Source organism: Nematostella vectensis, chromosome 10, assembly GCF_932526225.1.
Source record: "Nematostella vectensis chromosome 10, jaNemVect1.1, whole genome shotgun sequence".
Lineage (NCBI taxonomy): Eukaryota > Metazoa > Cnidaria > Anthozoa > Actiniaria > Edwardsiidae > Nematostella > Nematostella vectensis.
The window spans coordinates 15448868-15462033 of record NC_064043.1 but is presented as its reverse complement, the minus strand read 5'-3'; the positions used below and the strand labels follow the sequence as shown (position 1 = coordinate 15462033).

The 13166-nt window shown below is 41.8% G+C and overlaps 3 protein-coding genes and 1 long non-coding RNA gene across 4 annotated transcripts; all 4 read left to right on the top strand.

The window, feature by feature from the left end:
• Positions 1 to 4137: 4137 nt before the first annotated feature.
• Positions 4138 to 7561, top strand: LOC125573277. Its single transcript, XR_007314038.1, has 2 exons — positions 4138 to 6861; positions 7047 to 7561. It is a non-coding gene; the product is annotated as an uncharacterized LOC125573277 (long non-coding RNA).
• Positions 7562 to 8857: 1296 nt separating this feature from the next.
• LOC116615663 (uncharacterized protein K02A2.6-like) lies at positions 8858 to 10993 on the top strand. Its single transcript, XM_032377481.2, has 2 exons — positions 8858 to 9215; positions 9729 to 10993. The coding sequence occupies exons 1-2, from the start codon at positions 8858 to 8860 to the stop codon at positions 10991 to 10993; spliced, it is 1623 nt and encodes a 540-aa protein (XP_032233372.1).
• On the top strand, positions 10990 to 11955 carry LOC116615664 (uncharacterized protein K02A2.6-like). The gene has a single exon (XM_032377482.1). The coding sequence runs from the start codon at positions 10990 to 10992 to the stop codon at positions 11953 to 11955; it is 966 nt and encodes a 321-aa protein (XP_032233373.1).
• A 24-nt stretch (positions 11956 to 11979) lies between these two features.
• Positions 11980 to 12825, top strand: LOC116615666 (uncharacterized protein K02A2.6). The gene has a single exon (XM_032377483.1). It carries the CDS (start codon positions 11980 to 11982, stop codon positions 12823 to 12825), a length of 846 nt encoding a protein of 281 aa, XP_032233374.1.
• Positions 12826 to 13166: the final 341 nt, after the last annotated feature.

Genomic DNA, 13166 nt, shown 5'->3' with positions numbered 1-13166 from the left:
TACTGCCATTGAGGAACAAGAAGCTACTCCATTCATTGGACCGAAGAATCATCCAAATAATGACTTTGAACTTTGTTTTTTTTTTATATTTTCATCATTCTGAATTGATTGAATTTCTTGTCAATCGAACAAACTTGTTTGAGGCGCTTCTAAATGGCAAAAAGGAGACGAAGAGAAAGATTCTGAGTTGTTTGAGAGCAACAGCGAACGATGCAGGAACTAGCGGTGAATAAATTCAGCCACCATCTCGGTATTTTTGTAAGTACTCATGGCATTGGACTATTGCCAACAATTCGCAAATATTTGAGTGAAAAAGACTTGTTTCTCGCCCAGTTGGGTATTGCAAAACCAATAGGAGCAAATAATACTTTCTTGCAAGCCTATTTTGGCCGCATCTGAACAACAATACAGAAAATTTTTCACAATACCATCTTGAATTTGTTCAATAGTCACCACTCATTCCGCTCGATGATGTCCTCAAATCCTCGTGTTGTTGTGCTATACTTGATTTATTCACAGATTATGGCCAACTGTCAATCAAGTAGACAATCATGAGCAAAAATGGACAGTTGAGTTTTGTTTAATTCATGAAATAAAGCCGCTAAAATTTAGAAATGAAATGACCATGCAAGCCGTGCTTTTATTGCCGCCATGTTGATGCTGTGTTGTGTAGAAACGGTGCTGACATGACTATCACAACCAGCTCGCTTAAACTTGAAAAATAGCTATGTATAATACTTGGATATGCTTCCCTAAAAAGTTCACTCTGAATCTTTGAAGTTAATTTGATGTAGTTTCTCTGAAAACATGCATAAACTGGAACTAACAAATGACGAGCACGCGGTTAAATTGCGCTAAATTAAAAAAAGTTTGTCTTTGCCTGCTTATAAAAATTGTTGCAATACAATATTTGGAAAACCAGTACTTTATTCCGATCAATAATTATGTAGGCAATATTTGTTCTTACTATGTCAGCCCATGACATTCTAAGGAAAAAGATAAAATCTATAAAAATTGAACACCTGGTGTCATTTTGTGTGCGTCAGTCAAAAAAACTTGGTTGTTTATCTTTTTAGGATGATTAAGATTTTGTTTACAATTGATGGTTTCCTTAGTCTAGATTTTAAGCACGCCCGTGGACCCTCCGCTTCGATGACCTTCTGGTGCTTTTAAATCCAGGGGGTGTCCAGTTTCTTATACGTGGCAGAATCGTGGTTTCTTTTTTTCGTTTCGGACAATTTATTTGGCAAGTTAAACTCTAGAATGTTCTTCGAAACTACATGCCATTTTCACCCCTTGGTTTAGACATCATTTATTTTTATTTGTTATTTCGTTTAAAATAAAATGTTGTAGTCAAGCGCTCTTTGAGCATGCGCAGTTAAGTTTTAAAAGTTGCTTAATCATTAGTGTTATCTTAGAGTTACCTTGACTTCATTGATTATTTTGTAAATACGCAGGGACGAGAGACGAGAGATTTCCCACGCCCTCACGCTTTTGGCTGATTGGTTCGTTTTGCCGAATGTATCCAATTCTCCCCGTTCCCTCTCGAATTGTTTTACATGTATTTCCTTTCATGTGGGACCAGCACATGGATTGCTGTCTGGTCGTGGCGAAATATAGCGAGCCTAGCTCTGTATTTTATACCATATACATCACTATACTGTGTGTGCCGCTACTGCTGTGTGCAAATCATTAAAGCCTGAAAATACCAGCCTCGCCTTCATCTTCGTCGCCTTTGTCTAAGAATCCCGGCTAGTCCCCTAACACTGGTGGAGAATCCGCACAAACGGAAGTGTTAAAAGAAGCAATAGTCAGAGTGTCGAATTTGGGTGATAAGACGGGTGTAATTATTTCTAGAGAGGGTTTAACTCGGAGATATTCTATTGTTGGGGCAGCTGAGCTTGTTTGTGTTTCTGAAGACAGCGTTGTATCAGTTCGTTTGATGAATCCAACTTCGAAACCAGTGAAAATTTACAAACATACTCGTTTAGGTACTTTTTCTGTTGTGAATGACGATATCGAAACATTTGAGCTAGGGCAGCAGCCGAGGGAGTCTAACGATTTAAATTTCAAAGCGCAAAACCCAAACAATTCGGCAGAGAGTGACACTTTTGAGATGCCTGACCTTTCGAGAAGTTTTCCTTTGGAGAAGGATAAGACAGAATTAAAAGATCTTTTGTTCAGATTTCGTTACTGTTTTGCGTCATCTATAAGTCAGTTAGGTCGTTGTTCTGATGTTAAGCGTGTTATTGACACGGGAGATGTAAGTCCAATTAAACAAAGACCTTACAGAACAACTCCAGAGAAAAAAGCAGGAAATCTACCGGCAAGGTTCCTGACGAACCTTATCTAGAAGAGTCTGACTTGCCACCGGATGGTTTTGAGGAATTGCGTGACCTCAGAGGGCCTATTGATGTCTAGCCAGCCTGGTAATTTAATGAATGAGGAATCCGTTCACAAAATTGCGCGCTCTGTTAGGCCTAGTATTTTGCCTATTGTTACGCCACCTTTTTGCATAGTGTTTCAGAGGTGAATGCATCAAGTCCTGGTTCTAACCAGAGAGATGAAACAGTTCTGATCAGTGAAGAGGGAGTAGTTATTGATAATGTTGAATCAAATTGCTCAAGAAGCGCGTCAGAAAGGGAATAGTAGAGTTCCGGGTGTTGTGGAGTGATGGCAGCGTAACCTGGGAGTGTGAGGATAACATTCTTAGTGAGAAACTGATAGAGACGTTTGAGAAGGAAAAGGAGACAAGAGTATCTAAGAGAGTTCAGACGTAAATGAATTGATGTTGCTGTTTCTTTAATATATTGAAATTCATGCTAAATTCTAAATTTCGTTGTTACTTCATAAGGCACAACATGCTACTGTTAGGGAGGTCAAGCCTTTTCAAAGTATTGATTGTTTGTTTTATTTTGGCATATGAGTTGGGGCAAACTCAAAATCGTCGTTGTTGTTAAGTTTTGGCGCACGACCGTTGACTTTTTATGATGACACAAGATTGATTCATATTACTAGTAAGCTAGATTCACTGCCTTGTGGACCTTTAAAATCAATGTCAAATCATTCTTGTTCTGTTTTGACGGCGTTGTTTTTAGAGAAGTTACTTGTTTCGACTCAACAGATTCAGATGTCGATTAAACGGCTAAGAGCCTGGATTTTCGACACTTATAGAATGTGATTTGACAAGAGTTGGGCTTTGAGTAATTGCAAAAGGTTGTCAATTGATGAGCGGACATACATGCGAGTCAAATCATGTTGCTGAATTGAAAACAAATTTAAAGGATTTAACATCGGCAATGGAAATTTCGCAGCATTTAATACGTGTTGTCAATGGCAAGGTCGTCTATTTGTTTAAAATAGCAGATGATATGAATACCAAACTTTCGAGCTTAGTCATAACATGCGCTTCCCTGCTAGCAGAGGCCTCTTTTCTCTGTATTTCGCTGGGCTGGAGTTCGCGAGGAAAAGATACCTCTGCCATGGGTCGCAAGTTCGTTTGATCAAACCGCCGTCCACGATCGTGGACGAGATCCAGAGCGCATGCTCCGTTCATTAATTACTGGCCACTATTTGAGCCCACAATGACTAGCGCATGCATGAAACGTATATCCTCTGCCGGATAATAAGCCCGCATTCGAAACGGCGTCCTCCGTAGAAATATCACGCGACGAATTATAAAAGAAGCCATTCAATGCCTTATCTTCATTCAGAATTTTCTCTCTTTTGACAAACGAGTCAATCTTCCGTTTACAGGTTTTGCATATTCTTCTGGGAATAGCTGATCTAAGTTTACCAAAAAGTTTTGTAACATTTTCTTCGAATCCAACTGTGCGATATTTACTTTGAAGAAACTCGCCTGCCCAGATGTCTTGAAATTTATCCCACAAACAAGACAAAACTCGTCTTTGCTGCGTTTGTTGTTCAATCTTTTTAGTGACGTTTTAGGTGATTGAAATTGAACAGTTGTTTTCTTTTTTCGAAGAGGAGAACTAACCGGAGTTTGATTCATGATTTCCGACTAAACCCATGCAAAGCATATTGACAGCTTTCTCGCGACGCTCACGCATGCGCAACAGAAACAGTTTCGACCCATGGCAGAGGTATCTTTTCCTCGCGAACTCCAGCCCAGCGAAATACAGAGAAAAGAGGCCTCTGCTAGCAGGGAAAACATACGCGTTGTTGATAAAACATTCTTGATTTGTAAAAAGGATTTGGATACATTTTCAAACAGACTTGATTGTAATCATCAGTTATTAATGGAATTTTTGCCGAAATTTTCTTTGGAAGTTAATAGCATTTTCATCAATTCTGCGGTTTTTGGAAATTCAGGATATTATGAGTCAGGTGACTAAGTTGAATGGGGAGAAATTAATTTCGTTATCACAGCTTCCTCGATTTGTTTCTTCGCAGTTTGTTTCTCATTTGCGTGGTATCCCCTAGTTGCTCGAACGAACGCAGCGAGCGAGAGCAAAACTAATCTTGCCTTGCCAAGCCGAAATAGCTAAAAAAATTCAACTCATATCGATTTGGGTCTCCTGTGGAACAAGACACCGCCATCTTGAAAATCAAATCACCCTCCCGTCCCCCACAAAACAATTTGTGGATGCGTGCTGGATTTGGACGTTGTGCACAGGGAGCTCACCAATACAGTTTGAATTGAGTTAGAGTTGTTTCTTTAGCTTTGCGCTGTTGATTATTTTTGGTGCGTGTGTGCGTTTGTATCTCTTGTAACTACTTTTTCGGCGCCCGGTGCTTTCTGGCGCTCTCTCATTGGTTAGCAGTTTAACGGCCGTCTCGACTGCGAAATGGCTTTCGTGTCAAATTCCTAAAATGAGGGGGTAAATAGTAAGCATTCATTCAGTGTTATTTAATGAGACTTGTGTAGAAAGGGAAATGTAAAATCAATCAGAATAATCTCATTTCTCTACCCCGCTTCTCGGCCCTCCTAATATCAGACATAAAATTGTTATTTTTTATTCGATACTGGGTTTGCAGTAGTTTATATTTTGAGTCTGTTTTTCCACAGCAATGTCCAGTCCAGAACTTTGCAAATCAGTGCCCAAGAAATAAAACAAAATTGATTGCTACATTTTATTTAAACCAAGGCAAACACAGGCACGACACAGACACAGAGATTCTTTAGAAATCAGTGGGCTCCAGTGAATAATGCAGTCTACTTACATGCAGAAGCTATTATTAGGGAGAAGCAGGAACTCATAAATTCTGTATAGTTCACTATATGTAAACACATGAGCAGTGATCATTTCGGTAGCTATTATCATGGCCACCACTTAGACCCAAATAGCTTACTGGGTATGTACGGGCATGCAGCTCGGGGTTGTGCCCCTCTCACTCAATCACCAAAAAGCAGTCTTTTTTAAATATACTTACTCTCCATAATATCCATATGACTGCACATCCCCTCTACAGCTAATCCGATTGTTTGTTATGGTTATCAGACTTGCCCTCAATGCCTTCAATTAAATGGTTTCTTTTGTTTAATAAAATAAGACTATAGTCTTATTTTATTAAACTGTTTTTGTTTTATTTACTGTTAGTTTCAGGGAGTTATTTTTACTCCACTCAGAGAGTAAAAACTACTCTTTGCGATGGAGTACTTTTAAAGGAGTAATTTGAACTCCTTTATTGGAGTAAAAACTACTCCACTGAGGAGTATTTTTTTTGTTTACTCCCTTAACGGAGTAAGTTTTACTCTGCTAAGAATTAGTATCGAATGTTTCTTAGAAAAAGAGTGATTTTCACTCTTGTTGGTCAAATAATGGAGTAAAAAGTACTCTTTTTTGGGGGGGTAATTTTAGCAGAGTAAAAGCTACTCCAACTATCTGAAGTGAAAAGAGTTATTTTTACTCCAGATGGTCAAGAAATGGAGTAAACAAGTACTCCTTTGAGGGGGTAGGTTTTGAAGAGTAAAAACTACTCCAGCTATCTCGTGTTGAAAGAGTAGTTTTTACTCCAGCTGTATCTTTTTAGAGCAGTAACAAACCACACCAAATATATAAAATAAAGCGAGTTGTTTTTTTACTCTGAATTAGCTGAATTTAAGAAGGAAAACGATAGTCTTTATTATATAAGACAACAGATAAAAATAATAATTTATCGTATTTATTGTTGAGACAAAAAAACTCTACCCTGTGCCTAGGAGTTTCCTAAGATTTCCTAAGTTCGATCAAAACAACAAAATATGATTAAACTTCCTAAAAATTCCTAGGATTTCCTAGTATAAGCAGTAGACCAGAAAATCGGAATAATTTGGATAAGAAAATCTTAGGAAGAAGATTTGAAGCATTCTACAATTTGGGAACTCTTAGGAAATTCTTAGGGAATCCTAAAAGAACATTTTCAATACAAGAACAGGCCTCACCATACTTGCATATATTGTCAGCTATACTACAACAATAGGAAATGTAATCAAAGACAGGCATTGGACTCGAACATGAGTTTTATGTGGTGTACTTTCAGAATTCGTTCAGAATAATTAGTACTGCATTGAAAAGAAAGATAGGTAGGGTGATAATTGTATAAAATTCTCAGATCCGATTTGAACATTATAAAATCATATATATTGTTTCTAATAGAAATGCTACTTGAGATTATAAAAAAAAAGAAGTCCCGCTTTGCAGATAGAAGACGGCTCACCAGGGCCCGTAAAAGCAAAATGTACCGGGCGTCCCTCGCTTTAGTGGCCGATAGGGGCTTGGGCCCAAGGCGCAAAATCATAACGGTCGAACGAAAGCCATTATCACAGCCTCCAAACGGATAGCCGTTTATTCCCGTCTTTTCTACGCGTAATTCACATTTTTTAAGGATTTGATGGCAGAAAATGGATTGAAGTAAAAGGTTAGTGTGTAATGGGCTTTATAATGTGATAGGTTCAATAGTAAATGTGATTTTTGCGACCAACTTCAGCATCAAATCATCGTTCGTGAGTGGATTTCTCGAACTAGACTGATATGTTTTGTGATTCTTTGTTATCTTCCAAAGCAATACTACCTTCTTATTTGTTTCTCTTATTATCTTCGCAGGACATTATGATAGAGATAGTAAAATGTGCTCGAGTTGCAAAGCCAGAAAAGAAAGAAGTTGAAGGTATAAGGAATGTATCAATGCGTAAATCGCAAGAAACAAATAAAAACTTCGTAAACTTAAGTTATTCACTAATCACTGTACTTACATCTAAAGCGCCTATGCTTTATAAACTGTTACTTGAAGCACAAAATTGAATTACTTAGCTTAGTAAAAACCTAGTAATCAGTCTTGCACCTAAAATTTGTCCAGATGTTTATTTTGAATATCTAATGTTACTGTAGTTGGTTTTTGTCCGTATATTCTGATCACAGTAAACCCTGCATATGAAGAACCTAGTTATCTTTTCAAGCTAGCCTATCAGGTTCAAATTTAAATGGTGCATATAGAGGCATTAGGCTTCTAGCTTCTTATCTGAATATACAAAGATGGAGGAGGTGGCAGTTCTTTTGGAAAACCGTAATGACGACAAAAAGGGTAATGTTCAAAAGCTGTTAAAGTTGTTATAGAAAAATAATATTGTGTATGTTTGTTTCAGCTTTGTTATGTTGGAACACTTGTTAGTAATTTTGTCCTGGATACCTTATGTCAAATGACTATTATTTTTCAAACATTTTTTAAACTTATATTTTTGTTATTTTTTAAACTGAATTGTTTAATTAAATGATTTGTCATATTCATAATAACGTCTTTTTCTTGGTGTTTCTAAATTACTCTTATTTCTCCAGTATTAACCCCTGAAGTAGGTGGAGTTTAAATGGCCATTTTGTAAAAACAGGGGGGGGGGGGGAGGGGGTTGAAATCATCCCTTTAGTTACCCAATTAGTAGGGGGAAATAAAATAGGGAGTAAAAATTGACTCCCATTTTGAGGGTGAATTGTACTCTTTTAATGGAGTAACAACAAGCAACCTAGTAAATTACTCCACTTAGCTACCCCCTAAAGTGGGTAAAATCTACTCCCCTGAGAGAGTAGGAAAAAAAGGAGTAAAAAATAACTCCATTTGGAGGGTAAATTGTACTCCTTTAATGGAGTAATAGAAAGCAACCTAGTAAATCACTCCCTTTAGTTACTCCCCTACAGGGGTAAAATCTACTCCCTTGAGAGAGTAGAAAAAAGGGAGTAAAAAATTACTCCAAAAAGGGAGTCATTTTGTACCTCGGTTAAGAACAGAGAAACCATGAAACAAAGGGTTAGTGATCAGCCAAGACAGTGGCTGCAAAGAAAATGGGGTCTTGCATAAATCTGGCTTATGGAAAATGTGCGAACTGCCCCACACAAATCTAAGAAAATATAGATTTAACCCTTGCAACTGAATGACCCACCAATCTATGAGCTTGAGTACCTCACTTCTCCACGAGAACTGTATAGTTTAGTATTTAATTTTAACTGAACTGTAGATATTGATCATGATGGTGATTATAGCCGAGAAATGGGCGGCCAAAATGTCGGTCTTTCGCTTTCGTGGCGTTTCTTTTGCGCTGGAAACCCACAGAAACGCTTGCTACGCAGGCTATGGTGATTCAGTCAGTTTAAATATTTTGGCCACAATTCCAGGAAATATAGTGTCATATATGTTGTGTACCACACGTTGGGTACCCTGTGCGGGAGCGCGGTTACTTAGCCGGCCAGAGTATTCTCCAGCTGTATGAACAGGCTCGTTGATTATATGCTAAATAAAGGTTCATTCACACCTTCCTACATACCCAACAACTGTCGACGAGCTGGTGAAGAACTCAACGACCAAAGGATCGTAAGTAAACACTGCAATTCCTGCATTTACTCCTCGATCAATTCTTACGGAATTCAAGATGGCTGCCAGTAATACGATAGGCAACATGCAGCCGTTTGACGAAGCCACAGAAACATTCACTTGTTACGTTGAACGGTTAGAGCTATTCTTTGATGCTAACAACATAAATGAAGACAAACAGACAACCTCGCTACTTAGTTTAATCGGTCCCAAAACCTACAATCTGTTACGAGGTCTGACCTCACCCAGAAAACCCAAGGACAAAACATACCAAGAGATCATAGAAATTCTTGAGGGTCATTTATCACCACCCCCGCTCGAAATTGCAGAGCGTTACAAATTCCACCAAAGAAATCAAGCGCTTGGCGAAGATATCAACGCATTTGTGGCCTCATTGAAACAAATGACTAAACATTGTAATTTGGGGGAATTTCTTCCCCAGGCCCTCCGCGATCGATTTGTTTGTGGTTAAGCAAATGAATCTATTTCTAAGAAATTGCTGTGCGAGCGCGATTTAACCCTAGAAAAAGCAGTCACCATCGCCAAAGCAATGGAACAGGCAGGGAAAGGTGCCAATGCATTCCACCAAGCACACACAATCCCTGAGACTGGAGCCCAGACCCCCGAATCTGCCCGGCCACATCAGTCCCGCGTTTTCAAAATGGAGCAAACCCCACAGAAATGTATGAGCTGTGGCAAAAACACACGCGCGCAGGGACTGTAAGTTCTACAATGCCATTTGCCGCATATGCAACAAGCGCGGGCATATTTCTGATATCTGCATGTCCAGTACCAATCGCAAAAAGAGCACCCCAAGCAAGACCAAACCCACCCACTGCGTAGAGCAGGAAATGTCAGAGGGGGAGGAAGATGAGATCCAGTGCTTACACATTTTCAAATGTGATATACAACCAGTCCCCCTATTCTAGTACAAGTCAACATTGAAGGGTCCCCGGTTAGCATGGAACTGGACACGGGTTCGTCAGTGTCAATCATCCCGCGCAATGTTTACGAGAGTACATGCAAACACCTAGAGCTCAAACCCGCTAAAGTAAAGCTTCGCACGTATGGTAGTGAGATAATAGTCCCTATGGGTGTGGTCAGCGCGAACATTAGTTATAACGACCAATGCTGTGAGGCAAAGATGTATGTCGTGGATGGACCTAGAGTTGCACTCTTTGGTCGCTCTTGGCTGCGCCTATTCAAACTCGATTGGCCATCAATCAAGTTGGTTCAAGGCAAGAACACTGCACTGTCAGACCTCACAGAGAAGTATCAAGATGTTTTCAGCGACGAACTAGGCTGTCTCAAGGGATATGCTGCGCAGCTACACGTCCGTGATGGGGCAACTCCAGTACACCAAAAGCACCGCACAGTTCCTTTTGCCATCCGGCACCAGGTGGAAACAGAACTAGAGAACTTAGAAAAACAGGGGATAATCTCTCCTATCCCCAATAGCGAATGGGCAACACCTGTTGTCCCGGTGGTGGAGAAATCTGGTGGTATACGCCTATGCGGGGATTTCAAGGTCACGTTAAACCCTGAGCTAGTGGCCGATTCCTATCCCCTTCCAACCCTAGATGATCTGCAAGAAAAAATGAACGGTGGGTCTTTCTTTTCTAAGTTAGACCTTACCAAAGCATACTCCCAGATACCACTCGACGACTCTGCTAAACAGTTCACAACCCTGACCACTCACAAAGGATTGTACGCCTACAATCGACTTCCATTTGGCGTAGCGTCCTCAGCGGCGATTTTCCAGCGACAGATGGACAGAATTTTCAAGGACCTTCCACAAGTACTGTGTTACCAAGACGACATCCTGGTGACAGGAAGAGACAGCGAAGAACACCTTACAAACCTGGAAGAAGTTTTGCGACGCCTACACGCCAACGGTCTCACAGCACAACGAGAGAAGTGCGAATTCATGCAGCCATCGCTGAAATACCTCGGCCACGTCATCGACAAAGACGGAATCCACCCCACGAGTGACAAGGTAGAAGCCATCAAGACGGCACCATCACCTCAGGATGTAACCCAGCTCCGTGCGTTCTTAGGCCTGGTAAACTACTACCAGAAGTTCCTACCCAACCTATCACAGGTCTTACAACCTCTTCATCAACTTCTGAAGAAGGAACCAAGTGGTGCTGGAGTGCCAAATGCCAGAAAGCTTTCACCAATGTCAAATCAATGATCACAGTTGACAACGTGCTGGTACCCTATAACCCAGATCTCCCAATCATACTCGACTGTGATGCGTCGGCATACGGCCTGGGCGCTGTTCTGTCGCACCAAATCCCTGATGGAACAGAGCGTCCCATCGCGTTTGCCTTGCGAACAATGAACAGCAGCGAGAAGAACTACGCACAGATCGACAAAGAAGCCCTCTCCATAGTCTTTGACGTTACCAGATTCCATATCTACCTCTACGGACGCAACTTCACCCTCAGAACGGACCACCAGCCGCTCATGGCCATACTGGGCCCCAAGAGAGGAATCCCTCCCATAGCAGCCATGCGCATGCAACGATGGGCCACCAAGTTATCGGCATACTCGTATGATATCCAATACAGGTCATCTAATGACCACTCCACCGCAGATGCTCTTTCTCGCCTCCCCCAACACAGGGCTCCCAAGGATGGGTATTTTGACCTCGCCGATTTATACCAAGTGGAACAGATGGATCGTCTTCCCGTCACAGCAGATGACATAAGAGAGCACACGGCAGCTGACCCCTTGCTTCACGAAGTACACGATTATGTGCTGAACGGATTCCCTCGCACGACCCCGAGCGACAATGTGAAGCCGTTCCTGACGTGTGCACCCGAACTATCTCTTCACGAGGGATGTGTCATTCGAGGCCATCGCGTTGTCATTCCGAGCGCACTGAGAGCACGCACTCTCGACGAGCTGCACGAGGGTCATTTAGGAATTGTCAAGATGAAGGAGCTTGCCCGTGGCCACATATGGTGGCCAGGAATAGATAAAGACATTGAGGACCTTGCAAAGAGTTGTGGACCGTGCAACGCCACACGGAATGCACCCCCATCGCAGTACCACCCATGGGCATATCCACAAGCACCATGGGAGAGGATACACATTGACTTTGCCGGACCCGTGGATGGGATACATTTTCTAGTTGTTGTTGACGCTTAATCCAAATGGCTGGAAATAGTTCCCATGCGCACGACTACAGCTCCGGCAACCATCAAGGTTCTTCATGATCTCTTTGCACGTTTCGGGCTACCCATTCACGTAGTCAGTGACAATGGCCCACAATTCACTTCAGAAGCTTTCGACAAGTTCATGAAGCAGAACGGCGTTAAACACACCACTACAGCACCGTACCACCCAAAGAGCAACGGCCAGGCTGAAAGATTCGTCCAAACCTTCAAGTTGGCATACGAAGCCGGGCAGGGTCCTCCATCGCAGATCATTGCCGACTTCCTCTTGAAACAGCGCAACACCTCTAATACAACTACCCAGCAAACACCGGCCAAACTGATGTTGGGAAGAAACCTGCGCACACGTTTAGATTTGTTGTCGCCATACAGACCAGCATCTCCTAAGACGGCACCTGCACTATCACAACCGTCACGATGCTTCACCATTGGCCACAAGGTATGGTATCAAGACTTCAGCGTCTCTGGTGGGAAATGGTCCCCAGGGTGCGTAACAACAAAGATCGGGAATGTGATGTACGAAGTACAGCCAGACAAGTTCCCCCAACAACACGTTCGACGTCAGGCAGACCAGCTCTGCGAAAGAACCGCACCTCCTTGTCAAGATAGCATGTCTCACCGAGATCACCAGCTACTTCCGATTCCCACGCCAGCAGCTAAGCCACTCAGCTGCACAGAGGGAGATGGCGACGCTACAGAAACATTAAATCGCCCTCAAACAACAAGACAGCAAAATCCACCGACGATCAGTGAGGAAGTTCCCGAGGATGCGGGAGAGCCGGACATGCCTAGGAGGTCGTCACGCGCGAACAAGGGCATAGCGCCAGACAGGCTGAACTTATAATCGGACACGTTACTTCGTTAGTTAGGCTACCCCGACCCTACAGCTTCCTTAGAAGAGGGAGGAATGTCATATATGTTGTGTACTATATGTTGTGTACCACACGTTTGGTACCCTGTGCGGGAGCGCGGTTACTTAGCCGGCCAGAGTATTCTCCAGCTCTAATGAACAGGCTCGTTGATTATATGCTAAATAAAGGTTCATTCACACCTTTCTACATACTCAGCATATAGGAAAGCATTCGTTTTGTTCGGTTGAATATTTGACCTCGGTCAAATTCAATATTTCCGGAACTTGTTTCACCGGACCAATAAAAGATGATAACTTATCTTTAATAACTTGTC